A 21,451-nucleotide genomic window follows, 5' to 3' on the forward strand; every position below is an offset into this window, starting at 1 on the left:
TAAGGAGTGTATGCCGGGAATGACGTATGAAAACACTTTTTGTTTCAAATTAGGATGCCCCATGCAGAGAAAGCGATTGCTGCTGAGGACTGTTAGTGGCCTTTGCTCTCACCAGAAATTTAAACCTACCCACTCCGCAACTTTCCTCCTTTTGAAAACTTACCTGAGTGGGAGGGAGACCATCAACGCAAATCTGTTGACTGGGGCTGTTTGGTTATGAAACATACTTGACAGCCACGAAAGTTGGCACAGCCCGGCCCGCCCCAAATCCCAGAGGAAAGCGGCATCAAAAGCCATGTGATAAGGCCCACGTCCCAGCCATTTGCTGCCACTTTATCAGCGAGCATTTTCAGCACACTTATATTTCTGGTAAGTAAATGGGCTACACTTCACGATCAATAGTGGACTATGAAAACAAGGAAATATTTCTGCAGAACCAGTCGTGACTGCACCCTTTGGTTTAGGGTTATGCAATTCCAGCGAAAAGGAAGAGTTTTAAAGACCCGTGTTAAAGATGGCTACAAAATGAATTTTGTACCCCCTTCTGCTCAATTTCACAGGTTTCCTAAGAAAGGAGCATTGATAATAGAAAGGATATGCAGCTCTCCCCTTTGCTTGGCAATGGCCCTTGCAACGCCCATACCCTCACCACGCTGAAACTCACCCTACTTATCCAGTGCCATGGCTCTGAGGGTGCTTCGAAACTCTTTCATAACCCTGCCCGTATCTCCTACGAACATTATATAACCGTGATACGGGGAAGAGTTACTATGGAGATTGGAAAGCTTCCCTTAAGGCAGGGACAGAAAGATGCAGTTTTATTCTTGATATAAAAGCAGTAATTGGAACACAAATTTCGACGAGACCATGCTCAAAAGAAAAAGCTTTCCAGAGGCTTTTGGTAACGAGACAAAAAGAAACGAAGCTACAGTTGGCGGCTTAGCTGTTTGCATTTTTGGCCCTGCTGTATTAATGACAAGCAGGTACACATCCACAAAGGTTAGGTGGCAGTGCAGTTTGTCAACACCTAACGAAGAGCTGTCCCTTTTCACTGCTGTGCCAGCAGGACGCAGCTGATCTGTACCGCATGCAGCACAAACGTTTGCTGTTGAAACATCAACTCCTTTCTCCTGCGTAATTCACAAGTTGATACAAGCAACCCAGTCTCAAACATTTCCCACTGAAGCACAAGGATATGTTCCAGTCTGTGGGCTCTGCTAAGCCTCTGCAGAGATCAATAGTCTTTAACCAGATCTCCAGGCATGCTTTGAACGGTGCAGTGCTGTATGCCAAGGTGCAATAGTTTCATCTTCACCCCCCATCTCTCACTAGAAATTATGTCCCTTAACAACGGGTGCTTCTTGTCATATTCACAGTTGCTTGCTAAGACACTCATTTTCTAAGTTAAGGACTTCTGGAATATCTACCAGATGTGTTCTGGGTAAATGCAGCAAACGCTCTCCCCAGCATAGCTGAGAGCTTCCAAAACATATCAGATTAAAAGCATAGTCAATAGTGACAACACTAAAAAAAAACAACACACCAAACTCATGACGTGCTAATCTCTCCCTTCATTTACAATTTCAAATTAAGATACAGCACAAATTCTATTCCTCCATCACGTGTGCCTGCTCAGAAATTAATCAGTGCCACATTTACAAATCAGTCTCATTCCAAACTGCCACTCTCTCAGCTTCTTGCAGCCTGACTCCAGAGCGTGCCCATTCCCGCAGACGAGCTGATACTCGCAGTGCTCTGTGGACGCAGCTCTGTTTTCAGCGGGGGTGACATAACTACTGTCCCCATCTCACTATTGTTACTTTGGGATGTGTTTCACATACTTACAGTGCCTTCCTGAAATACTGTGTTAAGAACAACCTTTACTGAGCTTCAACAGAAAAAAAACGAAACCCTGAGCTTCAATACTGAAAGGGAAGAATTCTGAAAATGTTTCCTGAGAAAAGAGCAAGTGTATCAGTTGCAGAAACATAATCAGAATGAAATTGTTTACCAAGGACACATAAAGGCATACACCACTCACCTTTTATTAAAGTCTGGCAGCGCAGAGCTTTTCAACAGACCCTTACCATATAGCCACTAGAGCTTAACTATAAATACCGTTATCCTGGGCTGCAGGGAAGGTCACCCACACGCTCCTGCTACTTTAGCTGACAGTAACCGATTTACAAAGAACTCTCCTGTGCCACAGTCAGCGTTAGGCATGCAGCCGTTCAGGACACCTCCTGCTGCCTGAGGACACCGCGGGCTCCCAAGTGCCACGCAGTCACACAAAAGTTTGCCGTCCTTCCTCTCCCCCCAGTTCTGCACGCTCTAACATTTAACTGGCAAGCTCGGCTTTCGGTTGACTACCGGCAAAAGCACGCCACGCCAACAGCGCCACCGGGGGCCCTGGCCGCGGACGGAGCGGCCCCGCGGGGCTGCCCCCCGCCCGGGCCGGCTCTGCCCCCCGCCAGCCCCCGGGGCCGGGCTCCGACTCACTGTTATACTGGACTCCCTTGGCAAACCTCCTCTGCAGAGCCTGGTTCATGGACTGCAGCCCCGCGGGGATGTTCTTGTCTCTGACCGCAGCCTGGTCCGAGCCCACCAGCTTCTTCAGGGCCGAGAACATCGTTCTGCTCCCGCGCCTCCGCCACCGCCGCCGGGAAAAGGGCCGCCGCGCCGGGGCTCAGGGGCAGGGCGGCCCCGGGGGGGGCATAGGGAAGGGAAGGGACGGGACGGGGAGGGGAGGGACGGGCACGGCTCGGGGGGCGCGGGTCCCTCAGAGCTCGGGCAGGGCCGCTCCGGCCATGAGGGGCAGCCCGGGCTCGGCGGGGCGGAGCTGCGCGGCCCGGCCCGGCCCAGGGGGCGACGCGGGGGGAAAGGGGCTCGGCCGGGCCCCGCCGTGAGCCGGACAGGGGGCGCTAACCGGGCATGGCCCGGGGCGGGCGGCGGGGCACGGCGCGGAGCGGCGGGCAGGGAACGGGAGGAGGCGGGCGGCTCCCGCGAGGGGCTGGGGGGGGGGGCGCCGGGCCGCGGCTCAGCCCCGCCGGGCGCCGTGGCTCGGGGCCGGGCGCGGGGCTCCCGCCGCCGCCATCTTGCCTCTTCCGCCTCGCCGCCAGGGACGGGGCGCGCGCGGCGCCGGCTACGGAGGCCGGCGGGGGCCAGCGGGGCCGGGGGGGCGGGACGGGGCGGGGCGGGGCGGCCCCGTGCCCGCGGGGGGGGGTGGCCCCACGCACAGCGGGATCCCCGCGGACACTGGGACCGCCCCCCCCGCCCCCCCCGCGGCCCCCGTAACCCCTCACGCTCCACCGTCACCCTCCGAGCCTCCCCCGACCACTGCGAGGCCTTTAGTCCTGGCCTGCGCCCCCCCCGCCTCCCTGCGACACCCCGCGCCCCCGCAGTCCCCTCCTGTGACCCCCCCCCGGGGTCCCCTGCGACCCCCGAGCCCCACGGCCCCCTCCCGTGACCCCCCCCCCGTCTGCTCTGCCCCCCCCCAGTCCTCTCCCACAACCCCTGCAGCACCCTCACCCCGCCCCGGGATCGCTCCCTGTCCCTCCCAGCCCCCCGGGAGCCAGCAGCCCCCCGCCCCGCGCCCCCCATCTCCGGTTCCCAGCTGAGGCCCAGGGGTGCCGGCAAGGCTCTGGGCTCTGAGCACCCCCTCCCGTGCGCCAGGGCCCCCAGTGTCCTGGGGAGGGCACAACCCGCAGGGACGGAGGCAGCCACGTCTCTTCACACCCACCAAGGATGAGGCTCAGGGACCGTGCAGGGAGAGAGCCTCACCAAAACCCGTGGTCCCGCCGTGCCCCATCCATGTGATGCAGCACGGATTACTCGCCCTCAGGGAGGAGCGGGTGCCTGTCCCCCCTTGCTGCTTCCTTCCCGCCTGCCCCCACCCAGCAGGACGTCAGAGAGACCCTGGGTGCCCCTGTCGGCACCCCCGCACCGTGCAGGTGGTGGTCAGCAGGGCTGAGGCAGGGACAGGGGCTCAGCGGACAGCACCCAGCAGCCCCGCCAGGAGGGACACCAAAGGGGAGGCCAGCGAGGACTCAACAGCATCCTCTGCCGCTCCTAGAGCCCAGCTCGTCGCCGGCTCTGGGACGGACACTAGGCTTGTTGGTTACTTTAGAGACATTTACTGTTGAAGACATCTCCTGCGCCACCAGGAGTTCATGCGAGGCCCTGGTTCCAGTGCTCGGTGCTCGTCTTCCACCCACATCAGTGTGACAGACGCAGAAACTCCTCATCCTCTGCAAGCAGAGCAGTGTGCAGTATGACAGGCAGACCCACAGACCCCATCCTCACACCCCGCCATGCCCCACAGACAGGTGGCAATGGTTGATGCTTCCCGCTTTGTCACTCTGTCCCTGCTGTCAGTGATAAGGGAAGCAGTCTGGGCTCTCCGCACATCCCTTTGCTGTCCAGGGATGTCACTTCATGTCCCACCACAGTGGCATTAATACACTTTGTACTGGTGACAAGATAATAAAAGATGGGTTCTGCCCTGAGACCCGTTACTCTGTCCCTGTTCCCCATCTGCTGGGCTCCCACCCCAACTCCTGCTGCTTGCCGTTATCAGAATCAGGCTCATCCAGGGCTGTGGCTGAACGTCCCCGAGCTCACTCCCCTCTCCAAGATCTCTCCTGCTACACTGCTGAAAACGAGAATGCTTGTCCATCCGTCCTGGGGGCTGAGCAGGCCTCTTGATTCTCCAAAAGGGTTTCAATACGGAAACCCTCGTGCTGACTAGATCTGGAGTCTCTGGAGGGCATCGCATGGAGGGCACACTCTGGGTGCACCCAGAGTCCCTATTTGGTGTCAGGGTCCCTTCACTCCTTCAAATTTTTCAGCTGCTATTCCCACTGACACTCCTGCCACCTCCACTGCTCCCCGCTGCACTCTGGCCTCCCCGGGGCCTTTCCCCCTGTTATCACAAGCATTTTAAAGTTCAACCCCAGCCTTGGTGCATCTGCAGCCTATACACACATTCCCCATGTGTGATGCTGTCTGTAGATTGATGATCTTTTCCTCGGTCCATCAGAGGACTGGGCCCAAGACAGCCCCACCCCAGCTGCAGGTAGACCCAGTGCTCCCGGGTGCAGTCTGGAGCAGACAAGATGTGCAGGCAGCGCCCGCCCACTTGCTGCCCCAGCCCCCGACACGCTGCCATGCCATACCTGCCAGTGGAGGAGCCCCGCAGTACTCCTTGCACTCCTTCTCCGAGTAGAACTGGTTCCCATTGCCCTTGCAGCCTCCGTAGCTGAACTTGATGCACTTGCCCTGGGCCGCATCAAAGGCCCAGCGCAGCACTGGCTTCTGGCAGGGCCCCTGGACGATGGGCAGCCTGCAGGCAGCTGCAGGGAGAGGGGGCTGCAGCAGGCCAGCAGGACCGGGACCCCCATGGACACACAGGACTCGGGGTTGCACGCAGCCCCCTCTGGGGCTGGGGTGAAGGCCTCACCTCACCCACCCTCCGCATCCCTTCACCCCCTGCCCGGCCCCATGCCTGCTCACCCTCAGTCCGGCACGCCTGCAAGCACCCCTTCTCTGAGTAGAAGTTGTTGCCATTGCCCAGGCAGCCACCATAGAGGAAGGTCTCACAGGCCATGGAAGAGACATTGTAGAAGAAGCGGGAGAGCATCCCGCTGCAGGGCCCGGGGTCCCGGCTCAGCCGGCACGCATCTGCAGGTGAGCACAACACGGGCTGTGGCAGGCGAAGGGGGCGCAGGGATGCCCGCCACAGCCCCTCTGCCAGGACCCACCTTCCTTGTTGCCAACGTATGGGGGCAAGGGTCCCGCGGCTGAGCCCTCCTCAGGTGGCAGCACTGCTCTCCGCGCCCTCTGCTCCGGGAGGAAGAAGCACAGAGCCGCTGTCAGCCCTGCCTGCCCTTCTGCCTCTGGTGACAAGCTCCCCCAGTGCCCCCATACATCTCCATTCATCGGCCTGGGATCACTCGTGGCCTTCTGAGCCCTGTGCTCATCCCAGACAGGAGCCAGAATCACGCATTTTGGGTAAAGACACTCAAAGTGCCCCGGTCATGCCCTGTGCCGGGCTGAGGACATGCCTCTGCTCCCACTGACACCGGGTGGTGCATCCTCCAGATGTTATATCTACCCTCAACTGGACTATTTCTCCTATGAAGTCCCATCCTCTCTTGAAAAACCTTTTAAACTCAACACTACAAGACTGGGACGTGCTGGATGACTGCAGCTGGAGCATTAGTAGGGCAATGAGCTGCCTCCCCCACTGTGGAGGGGAGTCTTCAGCCCAGCTGGGGCACTCAGGAGTGGACAAAGGGTACAGAAACACCAGGCTTCATGTGCTGCAACTTCTACCCTACAAAAGAATCAGAGTAGGAAAGGGACATTGCTTTCTACTTGGAAGTGAGCCCTAGCAACACCTGATGCACCTGGGACCCCTGTCCTTGCAGCCTATGCCCTGTCCTTGCAGGCAAAGCCCATTCCCATCCTTAATTCATTCCAGGAGGTCCTGGCTGGAGCACTCACCTTGGGGGCAGTGGCAGTCTCCTGGGGGACACATTCACCTGGCCCAGATGACAGGAGAGAAGATCAGCAGCTTGAGAGGGGTGGTCCCCTTTCTACCCCATCCCAACAAAGCTGTCATCTCTCCTCCCTCCATCCTGGCCCTCCCTTCTTCTCCCCAGCCTTGCAGACCAAGAAGGAGCAGCCTCAGCACACCATCACGTCGGGGACACAGGCAGCAGAAGAGGCACATGCCTTGCATGCATTACCTTTGTTGGCCAGGATGAAGATGGAGTCCGCAGGGATGCCCATCTCCAGAGCCAGCTGCCGGAAGGCCTCGGTGAGGTCCTCCCGCAGCTCTGGGCTTCTCCCTGGCAAGGGCAAGGAATGGGCTGTCAGCAGGGTCAGCAGTGGCAAGAGTCTGTATGGAGGCCCCAGCAGCCACAGACCTGCAGAGCCCAGGCAGCTGCAGGCCCAGTACAAGTCCTACCCAACCTCTCCTCCATTATTCTTGACCAGAGTTGGTCAAGGGCTTGAATAACACTGTTTAAATGTCTCCCCGTCATGAAAGACAGCATCTCCTGCCACTTCAGGATCTGGGTCTCCCAGGCAAATCTCGTTCATCCCAAACAACACTCTGGTTCGAATTGTGTGATGTGGCTGTAAATGGAGCCACAAAACTCAACCTCTTTAGTGTCAAAGATGAGCTGACTCAAGGCACCACCTCCAAAGCCACCCTCAAGTCCCTCAAAGCCAAGCAAAGAGTGGTGTTACTGAGCCCACCTAAAGGCCTACTTGCCCACAGTGCCATAGCCAGACATACCGTACAGCTTCAGTGTGGTGCTTGGACCATAACTACTTGTCTTCTTCATCAGAATGACTGCGTATTCTTCGTAGTTGGTGCGAAGCACATAAGACTTGATAGACACATCCCATTCTAGGTGAGACAGCAATACAGGGGACATCATTCCTGTCCCTCAGGAAGGAACAGGTATAGACGACAGTGCCAGAGCTGGGGGGTGAAATCAGGCAGCTAATTCAGGAAATCATGAGATTATTAGGAGGAAGTTACTGAAGCAGGCACAACCCCGACACTCTTTCACCTCACCAGCCTCTTATTAGTTGAGGGGACTGGAATCCAACATTTGCAGACAACTGAGATACTATCAATGCTCCTTAAATGTGGCTGGTGGGAGCCTGTCCCAGATTGGGACCCTGGGGATGAGACAGGTCTGCTGGAATATCTCATAGTCCTGTACCTACGCAGGCAGCTCTGAAACAGCTTCCCTAACACCCTGCTCCCTGCTTCCTTGTCTGGAAACAACCCACACTACGGAGCAGCTTCCTCTCCTTGAGCCCTGCTCCCCTGAACCACTTCCCCAGCCACCAGCTGCATCCTTTGAGGCCTGGCACTGGTTCACATCCCGTGACCACACAGCAGCTCTTAGGGCCCAGCAGGCCAGCAGTGAGCCCAACTTACTGGGATTATAGTAGGTGTATTTGCCAGGGGTGCTGGTTTTCTGGTACTCTCCTGAGATGTGAGTGCAGTCACCTTGCCTGGAGGAAGGAGGAAAAGAATAAACAGATTCGGGTCATCTCTTTTCCTATTTATCTTGTGAAAATTGTGCCTGGAGCAACCAGATTGCCCATGGCACAGGATCCCTGACATCCCTGAGCACCCACAGCACTGCTCGTACCGCAACCTGGTGCTGATTGTGCTGATCTGGTCGGCACTGGGGCCAGGGCCCAGCACCAGCGTGCCCATGTTGAACTTCTCCTTGTAGTTCTTCATCCACTTGCAGGTGGTGCCAATGGCTACATCATACCACTTCCCATACATCTGTGGGGAAAAGAAAGGGACATATCTGCCACACGCCTCCTCCACCAAGGTAGGATATCCCATGGCTTTCTGCAGAGCTGAAATATTCATGACCAAGAAGCCAACTGGTGAGCTACGGTGCAAGGTGCTGGGGCCAGAGCTGTTGTAGGAAGGTGATCAGCACTCAGCAGGATTTCCAACTCAGTGGTCACCCACCTCCCACAGCTTCCCAGGCTTCTGTGCTTGGATCCCTGACAGTGTTCGAGAGCTGTCTGTCAGAAGAGGTGGCAGCCAAGATGTCCCAGCTTTACAGCAGCTTCACGCCAAACTGCTGGGGAAGTGAGGGTCAGAGCCGGACTCCTGTTGCCCATGTGTGCTTACCACTGAGCAGGGTACTGGCCCCTTCTCCCCTTCACTTCTGTCACTTTTTGCATGGGGGACAGGCAGTCCCTGGGAACAGAGTGGGGTCCCCAAGCCCAGGGCAGTGTCTCTGTGTCTCCTGTTCACCAGGAAGGGGGGTCGGTACCCACCATGTGCCCCAGCGGAGCCTGGACCCACGTGCATGTTGGGTACGCAGAGCTGGGCAGGGGACAGAGGTGCCTGCAGGAGTCCCCCCCAAGGCAGGCTGCATCCCACACACATTCTGGGGCTTCTGGTGTGCCCTGCCACAGCTCTTAGTCTGGACAGATGAACAGACTGGGATTCATCTGCCCTGCCTGTGTGTTTGCTGGGGTGAGGCCATCCCAAGGGTTGAATCCCCCCCCAGACCAGCACCCACGGAGCTGGGTCCTGCACAGCCCATTATGGGAAATGTCATCCTTCTTGCTAGAGAAAAATGAAATAGCTTTCTCCCATCCCTACTACCCCCAATATCCAGGGACCGCAAGCCGCTGTTACCCGCTCAGCATCAAAATTCTCCTGCACTTGGATGTCTTCATCCTGGTCCCCAATGGGGGTTCCGCTGGCCATGGCAAAGAGGAGGAGAGAAAGGAGACCCCAAAACATTGTGTCTGGTGGCTTCAGAGTGCTGCTGAGTGCCAGCGCGCTGGAGGGATCCGTGTTTCTTCACCGTCCTCACTGCGCAGCAGCGTGACCTTCAGACCGCAGAGAACAGCGCCAGCGGGGCGGCCAGCCTGGTGGGGGCCGGGCAGGGAGACGTGGGGGCAGCTCCTGGCCCTGCAGACCTGGCCATGTGGCCTGAGCTCACCACGGCCCAAGCAGCACAGGGCCAAACATCCATGTGAGCTCCTCACCTCACCTGTTCCTACACCACCTCTCAGCCCCGGCACAGACCAGGACCTGTCTTATTCTATATTATGATTTGTATTCCTGCCCTGGGATCCTGTAAGGAGCCTGGATGGTGCCCCCAGTGCTGGACTAATCTGACCCTGCAGACAGAGGACCAAGAGGTCCCCAGCATGCATCATGGGCTCCTTGCTCCTCAGCAGTGCCCACAGGGAGCTGAGCCCAGCAGCCGGATCCCCTCCTGGCAGCGGGGAGGAGACTCTCCCTGGGGGCCCCAAGCTGGTGGCCAAGGCCTGGGGCAGGCAGGGTGGCACCCACCCTGCGCTGAGGGTCCCGGGGCCCGGCAGGCACGGGTGGCACGGGCCCAGCGTCCGTCCCCACCCCTGTTTGCCTTCTCAGGATGATTAACTGAAACCAAACAGCCGGAGGAAACGGCAAACAGAGCAAAGGGCAGGAGCCCCTCTTCCAGCCGGCCGGTAGCTCAATATTTGCAGAGAAGGGCGAGAGCTGCAGGCACGCTTGCAGCGGCCGGCCGGACTTTCCCCCCCTCCTCCTGCCGCCGTCCCCAGGGGAGCGAGGCGCCGCGCACGCCGGGCCCAGCGGGCGGCGGGCCGGGGCGGGCAGCTCCAGCCTCCCGTCACCCCCAGCCGCCTCCGGGCCGTCCTCGGGAGCGGGCCGAGGCCGGGCCGTGCGGTGCCTTCACCGAGCCCGCCTCGTCGCCCGGCCCTCCGGGGGAGCCCGGCCGTGCCCCGCTGCCCCCGGCCCTGCCGCCGCCAGGTGGCAGCCGGCGGCCAGGAAAAGCCCCGGCCCCGCCGAGCCCCGGGGCGGCCTCGCGAAGCGAGAACCGGGGCTGGGAGGCGCGGGCGAGGCCGGGCCGCAGCGCGTGGCCGCGGGCAGGCTCTGCGCTCGCCGCCCTGCCCCGCCGCGGGCACGGCCGGCAGCCGCCCCCCGCCCCGTCACGCTGCGGGCCTGGGGCGCAGCCGGGCCCGCGGGCACCGTGCAGCCCGGAAAGGTGGGGAGCAGCGCAGCCGGCTGCGACACCCAGCTCCTGCACGTCGCCAGCCCTGCGCCCGGAAAGGCCGGGGATGCGGTGCAGCTCGGCAGCCCCGTGTTCTCCTCCAAAAACATGCTCCCTGCCCCTGCCCCTGCCCCTGCCCCTGTCCCCGTCCCTATCCCCGTCCCTGTCCCTGTCCCTGTCCCCGTCCCTGTCCCTGTCCCTGTCCCCGTCCCTGTCCCTGTCCCCATCCCTGTCCCTGTCCCTGTCCCCAGGGCTGTGGCTGTGTTTGCACCAGGACCGCTGAACGGAGGGGGATGGAGAAGCCCCACACGCTGCGGAGTGCGGGGCTGTGGTGGCAGCCTCGGCAGGGCACAGCCCTCCAGGCCCAGGGGCTGCACGGACCCACATCAGGGGCCCCAGGCGGGCACCGGCTGCTGGGGCTGCGCACGGCGGCCCTGGGGCAGCCACGGCTCCAGCGCTGGGGGCAGGAGGTGCCCATGGGGCCCTCTGGCAGGGCTCGGGGCCGCAGGGACCCTGCGGGATCCATGGGGTACGGGCTGCTGCCAGCTGGCAAGGAAGGGCGGCCAGCATGTTGGTTTCAGACCGGTTTGGACAGAAACCAAACAGGAAGAAACCGCCATGAAATTCCTGCGGAACAACCCCCCCCGGCCCCACTGCTCTGACTCAAACCTCCCTTTTACACCCACTCAGTTTCGGACCCCTCTCCTCCAGGCACTGCAGGTGTCGCAACTCTCCTGTGGCTGCCTGGGGGTTTGTGGAACATCAGACAGACCCTGCAGGGTAAAGGCCACCGAGATTCAGCATTCATCACTGGAAAAATGAGATACTAAGAGCCTGACTCCACTCCTCTCCTGCTCTCCAGCATCCACCATGAATCCAAGCATTAGAGGGGGCATCCCTGCCTCATCCTTCCACTGTCCCTTTGCAAACCAGTTCTTCACTGAGCTCATCCAGTCCCTTTCTGAACCTGCCAGTGTTATCTGGCTCCTCTACTCCCTGTGGCAACAAGCCCTGGAAGTTCAAAACCTGCTATGTAATGAAGTTTTATCTTTTCTATTTTCAACCTATCTCCTGCCAGCACTCCTTACTCCAAGGACTGCTGGAGTGTTACAGTTTCATGCTCGGCTTGTCCACCACCCTCATGATTTTGCAGGCCTCAGTCATATCTGCTCTTGGCTCTCCTCTCTCAAGGCAGGAGGTCTCAGCTTTTCCAGTCCCCTCTCATACAACAGGCATTTCATCTCATCAGTTATTACAAAGCAGGTCCAGAGAAAGCTGACTTCCCATCTCCTTCTTCAGCTGTGGAAACGAGCTCAAGCACACAGCACCCAAGGTAAGTCTTTCCAAGATTTTCTACAGTCAAAACACTTGCCATCTTGTTCCCAAGACTTTGCTGATTACACAGCAGTTTGATTTTTTTTTTTTCTCTGCTCTGCCAATTAACAGTTCTCTGAAACCAGGTCACTGATGGCTCCCAGCTCTGCTCCTGAGTCTAGCCACCTGTCCTGAGCTCCATGCTAATGCCTCGCTCTGATCACTTCTCCCTTGAAGCATCACCTTCATTTCTCTACACCAAAACTTACCTCCCACCTCTTCGTCCTTGTTTTTGCGAGGTCTTTTTGAAACTCCTTGCCACGAACAGTATTTTGCAAAAGACCCCAGTATCATCTGTGAACTTGAAGGTTTTCCTGTTCACTCCCTTCTCCAGGGGATGGATGAAGATGTCAGATATAAAACCAGCCCTAGGGCTGGCCCCTGGGGGACCCAGTGTCCTCCATCCTGAGGAGTGGCTGTTCAGCCCTACGTGTTGCTTCTGATCCTTCAACCACCTTTGAGTTCACAGAACAGCCATTCTGCTCCCACAGCAAGTTTGTTTCTTTAATAATCTCTGGTGTGGTGCACCATCAGAAGTTTTCTGAAAATCCAGTCTGGTGATGCCTTCTGGATCCTCTCTGGGACAAGGAGGATTTCCCTTGCAGAAAGGGGCCACATGCTCAGCATAGACCTACCTTCTGCATAGATTCTGCTTTCTAACTAGTAATACAGCAAGGAGAGTCTACAGTTTTTAGCTCTCAGCATCCTCTTTACAGAGGTAAAAGTTTCACCATCCACCAGCCTGCTGCCTGGCTGTAAGACAAGGTACCATGCTGTAGCCAGCACCTCCATGGTTTAACATTTGTGTTCCTCCCAGGTATGAGCCATCTGTCTGGGATGACAGTTCATCCCACCAGTCTGGGCCTTCCCCTGTGTTTACTTCAAATTGTTCTGGCAATTGTCCTCTGAGCAACGGCTGCAGTGAGTGTGCCAGGCCTGGGAATCTCCTCACCACCTTTGTCCAAGAAAGAAAAACACTGGGCTGCTTCTCCTTGTGGCCTTACCATCCCAAAGGTCCCTTTACACCCTGGGCATCTCCCCAGCCCCTAGATGTCTTTCTGCTCTTAATGGATTAAGGGATATTCTTCAACCAGCTATAACGTCTTTTCTTGCACATTCAGTTTTAGCTTTTTAGTCTCTTGATTTCAGCTGACGTGCCACATTGTGGGCTTTCCTTCTCCTAGGCAAGATTTCTGTTTCTGAAACATTGGCATTTTCTGTAGCACCACCATTTAACTCTCATAGAACCAGGAAGGGGTTTAGCCCTTCATTTTCCTTCTGAATTGTGGCACACATTTTACCCAAGCTTCTCACGCTTGTGTAATACCCTCCATCTATCTCTAGGACCTTGAGATTTGGGGATGGGATATTGGGTAGTATTCCTGAATTCTACATAGTTCCTTTTCCTGAACTTGTTATGGGGTATACCTCTATCTCACCGCACTGTTAAACCTGGTAGTGCTGTGTTTTTCAGTATGGTGCAGTTCCCCCAGCATCTCTTCAGCCAGGTCCCAAGCACTCAAGATCCAGCCCAGAACAGCATCTTTTCTTGTGGTTTATAGGTTCAAGAGGCTTCATTTACTGCATCCACAAACTGTATCTCTACATCTTGTCTTGATGAAGCCAGTCTATACATGGGGGAAGTGATGTAAACATCCCACCTTGCATGTTCTCTGGAATCACTTCATATTTCTAGATATCTTACTGTTCTCATCATGTGCAATCTGAATTTTACATTTTTTTTTTTTAGTCTGGGATTTTCACCTATATGGATTCCTCTTTGCACTCTTTCCCTGCTATATTTTGAGCCGCTTCACACTACATAAACCACCTCCCATCTGTACCCCTCCTCTGTCACTCCTATGAAACTGGTAGCCAGGACACCACTCGTTGGTTAGCCTCCTTCTACCAGGTCTCTCTTGGCCCAGTGCAGGATGCCGCTGAGTGATGCCAAGTTCTTTGTTTCCTCTTATGCTTCCAGCACCACTACGAAAGCATTTGCAGTTCTGCCCTGGCTCCCAGGCCAGTCTCTGGCAGTGTCAGGGATCATCAGCCTGCATTTCTGCTTCATGCCCTTCTCCATATGCTCTCAGCACCCTGGGCCTGGTTTGTCTCCCAGGTGCCTTTTTGTCTCCCTGACGTGGTTGTGCTCCTGTCTACCTCTACCCAGGCTGTGGCCTGAGGAAGATCTCTGCTTGCATTTGATCAAGACTGGTCAAGTTATGGTTTTAAAATAGCTGCAGTTATGGCTTTAAAATAACATCTGCCAGGAAGGGAGTGGGGCTGCAGGCACATGCTGAACATGGGCTGGGTTTTGGGGGGGTGGTGTGTCCTGCACCCCTCTGCCCTGAGCAGCGTGGGCTGCAAATGCTCTCCAGTGGAGCAAAAACGTGCTCCGCAACCTTGTCCTTGTCCTCCTCCTTATCCTCTTTGGCCTCATCCTCCTCCTTTTCCTCCTCCTTTTCCTCTTCCTCCATGCCCACTGGGTGCTCCTTAGCTCAGGGGCTCTGCTCCTACCCTGAGGTTTTTTAGGTCCCTCATCCTGGCCTTGACAGAGGAGAGTCTCTGGGCCTCAGCAGGCATCTCCCCTGCTTCGGAGGCTGGCCGACCCTGCCAGGTGCTGCCTGCAGCACCTTGCACTGGGCTTGCCAGTGGCATGCCAGCCAAGAGGGTATGTGTAGGGTGGGTGAGGTGATGGAGCATGAGCCATGGTATCACATAAACCTGAGGATGCTGCCTTGTCTGCTATTGGTCACAGAATGCTTGGAAGCACATTATGGCCTGAGGATGAGCTGCAGGATGAGAGGAGATGGGACCACCAGCATGGCCAGCATATCTCTGACACTCTTCAGATAGGAGAATTTGAGTCTTCAGCAGAAGGGGTGCAAAGGCTGGACCAGATACCTCCCAGATTGCTCCTGATGAGGACAGGCTGGGACCGGCCCCAGCTCTGTCCTGGGCACTCGTGTCTTGCTCCCGGAATGCCCCTGGTATCCACCACTCATCAGATGGATGGCAGCCATGGACCTGCCAGTGCAGAGCTGCTCAGCTGCCGATTGGCAGCTCGTGTCTCCATGCTGGTGCTCACCCACACCTAGGTGCATGGGACAGCAAGTGGAAGAGCAAGAGGGCTGCTGGGGTAGCAGGTTTCCCCAAGCCCCTAGCCCCGAGGCTGCACACATGCCCTCCAGGACATCACTGGTGCTGGCTGCCGGGGCAGCGGGGCGGGCGCTGTACTATGGGGCATCCTGCCTGCGCACCCTGGGAGGCTGTTGTCCATCTGACTGGGGCGGTGGCAATGGGAGCAGGGTCTCAGGGTGGTGGTGGCAAGGCTGTGCCTCGGTCTGGAAGGCGTTTCAGCATGCTTGGACCAGGGTGGCAACATGCTGCTGTGTCCTCCTGCGTGGGTGCCCGCTCGCTGTGTCCCTGGCCGGAAGGATCATCCCAGACATCTCCATGGCCAGAGATGCGGGGACATCTGCCCATCTGCCTGCATGCATGGGGGGCTCTCCCCTCCACCTCCAGCCCTGGGGGTCCTCACCAGGCATGCCCGGGGGTGAAGCACCCCTGTCCCCGCCACGGCGTGGCCCCAGCTGTGCAGATGGCTCCTCCGCCGCGCCGGGTCGCATCCTGCACCCTCACGTGCGGAGCTTTTTGTGTCCCTCCTGGCTGTGCGCTGGCCTCGCCCCGTCCGTCCCCTCCCCGCCACCGCCCGCGCCCCCCTCGCAGCCCCCACCGGAGCCAGCCACACACACAAGTGAACTTTTCTGCGTTTTCCAGCAATTAAAAAGAATAAAGCAACAGTTGTCTCCAGGCAGGGCATGGATCCTGGTGACCCTGATTTTCTGTGTGGCTGGGCAGGGTGAATGGGGCTATTGAGACCCTGATGACTGGCATCTCCACTCCAGGATTGTCTCCCCGTCCAAGTCCCCCTCCCCGCGCTCTCCTCCTCCCCACCTCCTCCCCGCTTTTAATTTCCTTCCTGGAGAGAGCTGCTCATCCCCTTCCCATTGGCCGAAGGCCTGAAAGGGAATGGAGGAGACAAGGGAAGGATTAAAGACACTCTGCTTAGGAGCAGGCAGCCTGAATACGAGATGCACCGGCTGGGAAAGAATGGGGGCTTAGTGGGGCACCAGATCAGACCCGCCCCGCCGCATTCAGCCCGCTGCATTCCTGCATTGCTAAGCAGGGCCCTTTCTCCCCAGCCAGCCCGAGGAGACCGCCCCGGCCCCCCCGCCCCACCTGCCGCCGCAGGTAGACCTGCGTGGAGGTCCTGCCCCACCGGGGCACATGCGAGTCCCCGGGGTCGGGCAGCCCAGCCTGGGCCGCTGTGTCCTGAGGCAGCCCTGCGGGGATGAGGAGGCAGCTGGCAGCCTGCAACAGCTCTTCGGCAAGCCTGGAGGCAAGGCGGGGTGATTCAGGTCTCCGGCAGGTTCACAGAGGTGGCTCGCGCCCCAGCAGAGCAATGGGCCCCATCTTGCGGGGCTGGAGTCTGAAGCAAGCTCCGCCATTTCAGTGTTCAGAGAAAGGCTGGAGCCTGAACTGGTGTGTGAGGTGGGCAGTTGCCCTCCTGGAGAAGGGCTGGGCTATTTGCAGCCACAGCTTCAGTGTCAGAGGTGGTGGTGCCCCACTGCCCGTCAACCACGTCCTCTCAGCTGTAGAAGACCCCAAAAAAACCCAGCATGTATTCTTTGTCCTTCTCAGTACTTCCCATGGCCATGCAGTTTGAGGTGGTTTGCATTCATCCCTCCCACATCTAGCCACCAGCGTGTGCATGATGGACTGGTCCCGCTCTGGTCTTCAGACTACTCCAAGGACTGGTCCAGAGCAAGGTGGATTTTGCTGCTGGGGCTGGTCCTTCGGAGGGGCTGGAGCTGAGTGAGATGGTGGAGCATGGACTTGGGGTCACACTGGGAGTAAGGGGACTGCAAGGGTACCTGTTACTGACCAAACCCGTGGGAAGTCACCCAGGAGCAGGAATGTGCTGTCACATCTGAGGCTTTCCATGCCTCTTGCACCCTCAACACCTACTGGACCCTCCAGGTGTCTTGTGTCAGGCAAGGAGCTCTGTGCGGGTAGAAGCGAGTCACCTGGTTTGGGAAGTACAGGATTGGTGCCTGTCTCTGCCCAAGTCAAGGCTGGCTCAGTGATGGCAAAGCTGGAGCAACACATCATGCTCTGCTTTGTCAGTGTGCTGGATTGGGCCTTCATGCTTGCACACAGGGGTTGCCAATGGTAGGATGGAAACACCCTTGTCCTTCATTAATTGGGAGTTTGAGGCTGACACTTTCTGGATGGAGCTGGTTTGCTTCACAGGATGGGGGAGGCTGTTCTTGGAAACTTCTCTGAGTCCCTGCTGACATGCATACCAGAGAGCTCTGTTTTCTGGTGAAGTACATCCCAGGTGGAGCCCAGCAAGATGCTTCCAGGCCAAGAAGCTGGAGATCTGCAGTGTGGAACAGAGACAAGGTGGGTCAGCAAAGCCTGACAGCCTCAAAGCATCAGCTCTGAAGGCATCCCAGGGATCTCATGCTGCTAGGAGCACCCCAGGGAGCACCCTGAGGAGCCCAAGCACCACCTCAGATGGACACTCCAGGGCTGGAGCTGAATCCCACTCCACTGACCAAGCTGCACATGCTGGGTCCCAGTTATTGCTGTCTCCACATGATTTAAACACACTTTTCAATATTTGGCACTAAAAGCCCCAGGTGCTGGTGTCCTATGACTCTATCAGAAACTTGTGACTAAAGAAGAACATGAAATCCTTCTAGAGCTGCATCTCCATTTCTGTCCTAGGAAAGAGATGAGAAAAATGCTTGTGCTCATTTATTCCTCCTCCAGGGAAGAGCTATGTCCCTTCAGGTGCCACCAGATTCAACAGCTATGGAACCCACCTACATGTTCACCTGCGTAGGAGCACAGTGGGACCTGCAAATCCCCCCACAGAAAACGGTCATTCACCCCTGCTGTCTGAGGCTCTGTGTGGTGTGCGGTTGCCCCATTTGATCCCTGCTGGCTCCCATAAACAGGCTGTGCCATGTGGGGAGCAGTGGGGTCCCCATCCTGGGCTGTGGTGGGAGAACCCCAGTGTGACCCCACAGCCTGGATTTGGCTCACCTCCAGGGGTGGACTTGGCTCACATCATGCTATTGCACAGTGGTGAGAGGAGATCCTCTGCATGGCACATGCACCACAGCTGTGCTGTGCAGAGGATCCTCCTCACCAAAATGGGCAGGCAGCAGCCAGCAGCAGACATCAGAGGTCCACAGGGACCTGGGGACACTTGTGCTCCTTCAGGCGAAGGCTGGATGTGCTTGAGAGGGGCTGTGGTGAGGGCCCACATGTTTCTCTTGGGGTATGAGGGCTGAGGTCTTTGCACGATAAAACTGCTCTGACTCCAGGGCAAAATGGGCAAAACAGGTACAGACCCACCAATTTTGTCATGAGGGGTCTCTGTTATCAGCATGAGGCTCCTGTCTGGCTGGGTGAGCACCAGCTGCGGTCAGGCAGAGGTGGTGGGGGCTGGTGGGCACCTCATGGTGGCCGTCGGCTGTGCCTGGCCTCTCCTTCCTCAACCATCCTCCAAGACCTCCTGCCCCTTGGGATCGGCTGTGGGACACCGCCTGGGTGTCCCCAGCCCTGTCACTGCCGTCACACTGCTCAGCGCTGGCCCTGCTGACAGTCCGGAGACACGGGGGGGTCCCCACCTCCTAATGGCCCCAACCCCCAGCTGCACCTGACGGAGGAGCCCAGCAGTCCCGGGTGGGGATGCCGAGCTGTGACACGGGTGGAAGGCCAGCCCCTCCCTGCCCAGTGCCCGGGGCCCCTTTGTCTCTCCTCCGCCTCGGGTGGCAGCTCCCCAGCTGGCCGCAGCCGCGGGGCCTGCGCAGCGCGGTGGGTGCGAGGCCTTCCCTCCGCCGGCCGGCGTGGAGAGGGACCACGGGGCTTTCTCTTTAATGCAATGCTATGAATACTCGGGGTCTTTCTGCTCGCTGTTTAATGGATTTGAATGTGAAAAGGTGGTGGAATTGGGAAGAGGGGAAGGGGAGGGGGGGGAGGCCAGGCCTCTTTGTTCGGGGATGCTGCTCCAGCCCGGGATTTATTTAGCATTTGGAGGGCTCGGGGTCTTTCTCTCCTCCCCAGCCACTGCAAAGGCTCTCTCCCTTTTCTGCCTCATGCTTATTAGCATAGCAGCTGCTCCCTGAGAGGGGCTAGTCAAGAGAAAAGGATAGAGGCGTCCGGGAAATGAATAGGAGGGAAAAAAATAGCTTAAAAGGACAGGGGCTTTGAATGGGGGGGGGGGGGGGGGGATTGGGGGGGGGGAGCTGTAAGTGGAAAAGGGGACGGGGGGAGGCTCAGCGTTGTCACCGTAGCTGTAAATGTGAGCAGGGTGAAATGCGAGGACCTGCTAGGGAGAGTTGTGTGGCCGGGTGCTGTGCTGGGCCCTGAGGAGCTGCTCCTGGGGCTGTGGTGCGAAGCAGTGTGTGCTGCTCCGGCTCCCTGAGCCCCCTCCAGCCTGGAGCCCCCTTCCTGCGGGCATTAGGGACCCCCAGCCCCTGTCTGTGCTGGGCAGTTGGGTCTGTGGGGTCCCCAGTGGTGGTCTCAAACCTGGGGGGATTCCCAGTACGTGCTGCAGCAACTGGCATCCCCCAAAGGTCTGGGGCTGCTGCAAGACCCCGCTGCTCTCCATGGGGCATGGGATGGGGCAGCAGGGGAAGCCCCCACAGCATGCTGCAAACCTGTCCCTGGCAGAGCCTTCTGGCCACTCAAACCAAGTTCTTTAGGCATCAGTGAAAGAAATCAGATGTGCAGGAGCACCACACCACTCCTGCAGCATGTGGCCTTGCTCTGGGGAGAGCCTGGTATAATAAGATGTCCCATCAAGAGCTCCCCAGCAAACAGGGCTGTGCAGGCAGGAATCTGGTCCTGTGCAGAAAAGCCGGGATGGGTCTAGGCACATTCAGAGGCCATCTGTGCAACTGCATCATGTATAACGTTGCTTTTGACTGTGAATCAGTGAGAAGTGTTTTTCCATCTGGAAAAAACAAGAAATGAGGCTGCAGTGCACTCCTGGGGTGAAAGGTGCCATTTCCAGGCAGTGGCTCTTCTCAGTTGTACCACTCATTTAAAGCAAGAATTGTAGAATTCTTTCAGGCCCCATGCAAAGGCTCAGCCTTGCACTGTCCAGTGTCCCACAGATGCTTTGCAGAGCTGACAGCCATTTGCCAACATCCCCAAGCAGGGCTGTACATACCTGCCTGGCTTGTTCACCCAGCTCTGCTCCATGCAGTGCAGGAGCCTGGCGGCACCCCCACATCGACACCCAAGGCTGCCGGGTCCCCAGTGTCCTCCACACCTGGGCAGGGCTGGTGCCAATGGGGTGCACATCCAGCCTGTCTGGGTGCAGCATGGGGCTGGTTGGTGTTGGGCTGGACCAGGGGTGAAGATGGACTTAGAGAGCAGGTGCCAGTGTTGGCTGTGGTGCCATGGGCCGGCACAGCCGTGCTGGAGGAGCTGCAGTGAACAGCCAATGTCCGGGTGTCTGTGCCTCTCTGTGCACCCCTGGGCTGCCAGAGCTGCTGCCCAGGTCAGGCGGGGAGTGCCCGTGGTGCAGAAAGGGGAGGCCCCTTCTGGGGAACCTCTTCCTAAAAAGCAGCAGCCAGAGAATGGCATCAAGTGTGTTGGATTCAGGTCAAATGAAGAGTTTCCAGCGCAAGCAGTTGTCCCAGCAACAGTCCAAGCAAGTTGTCCCCCATCCTGCCACTCACCCAGCTGTCCAGCTTTTCCTCTGTCCATTCCTCCAGCCATCCCTATCTCCATCCTCAGCCATTCTCCTGTCCCTGTTTCCATCCCTCATCCTCCATCTCTCCATTCATTCTCATCAATCTTTTTATCCCTATACAGTCATCCCTCCATCCTTTGTCCCTCCGTCTCCAGCCATCCCCCCTGTAATCCCTCCATCTGGGCAGCCTTCCACACCTCCAGACCCAATCCCCATCCACTGCCCTCCCCAGAGCAAGCCAAACCAGGATGCTGCCCTGCTTGGGCATTTCATTAGTCAGCAAGAGAAACCTGAAAACATGAAGCAACCTGTAAGTGCAATGTAAAACTACATTACACCCAAATCTCTGCTTCTTTGTGAGACCCAGAGGTCACCTCTCCTTAGTGAGCAGCTGGAGAGTTGCTGAGAAGAGATGTTCCTCCTGCCCACACGACATGGTGATGCAGTGTCATCCCCTGGGATGCTGGCTGCCATCAAGGAGAAGTGGGGGCCACCCGCAGTTCATGCACTGCCCTGCCAGACCTTGTCACAGCCCTGGGAGCACCCCTGGGACAACACAGCCCCCAAGCATGGAGGTCTTCAGAGTGCCCGTGATTTTAGGGCACAGAGGCTTGCAGCAATCTCACCGCAGGAATGGCATGGCCAGCTTTAGCCACAGCCGAGGAGGGACCTGGACCTTTGCAGCCAAACGTGGCTCAGTCCCAGTACCCAACACCACAGAGGCTTTGGGTCA

At 57.8% G+C, this 21,451-nt stretch overlaps 2 protein-coding genes across 3 annotated transcripts in view; both read right to left on the bottom strand.

Moving 5' to 3' along the window:
• The window catches only part of RABL6 (RAB, member RAS oncogene family like 6), a 58,273-nt gene extending 55,414 nt beyond the window's left edge, over window positions 1–2,859 (bottom strand). Inside the window, exon 1 of the mRNA XM_040531500.1 lies at window positions 2,500–2,859. Within this exon, the coding sequence (XP_040387434.1) occupies window positions 2,500–2,629 (130 nt within the window). The 5' untranslated portion in view covers window positions 2,630–2,859. The remainder of the gene's footprint in view (window positions 1–2,499) is intronic.
• A 1,266-nt stretch (window positions 2,860–4,125) lies between these two features.
• Window positions 4,126–10,130, bottom strand: LOC121057541 (alpha-1-microglobulin/bikunin precursor). Of its 2 annotated transcripts, none has more exons than XM_040531888.1 (10): window positions 9,863–10,130; window positions 8,178–8,320; window positions 7,961–8,037; window positions 7,304–7,417; window positions 6,750–6,851; window positions 6,505–6,542; window positions 5,760–5,838; window positions 5,512–5,679; window positions 5,175–5,351; window positions 4,126–4,247 (listed from the first exon to the last, which is right to left on the bottom strand). In XM_040531888.1, exons 2-10 carry the CDS (start codon window positions 8,318–8,320, stop codon window positions 4,216–4,218), a joined length of 930 nt encoding a protein of 309 aa, XP_040387822.1. In that variant the 5' UTR covers window positions 9,863–10,130; the 3' UTR covers window positions 4,126–4,215. The 2 variants fall into 2 exon arrangements, with proteins under 2 accessions (XP_040387822.1, XP_040387821.1); XM_040531887.1 differs by having other exon boundaries at window positions 9,197–10,130.
• Window positions 10,131–21,451: the final 11,321 nt, after the last annotated feature.

Source organism: Cygnus olor, chromosome 19, assembly GCF_009769625.2.
Source record: "Cygnus olor isolate bCygOlo1 chromosome 19, bCygOlo1.pri.v2, whole genome shotgun sequence".
Taxonomy (NCBI): domain Eukaryota; kingdom Metazoa; phylum Chordata; class Aves; order Anseriformes; family Anatidae; genus Cygnus; species Cygnus olor.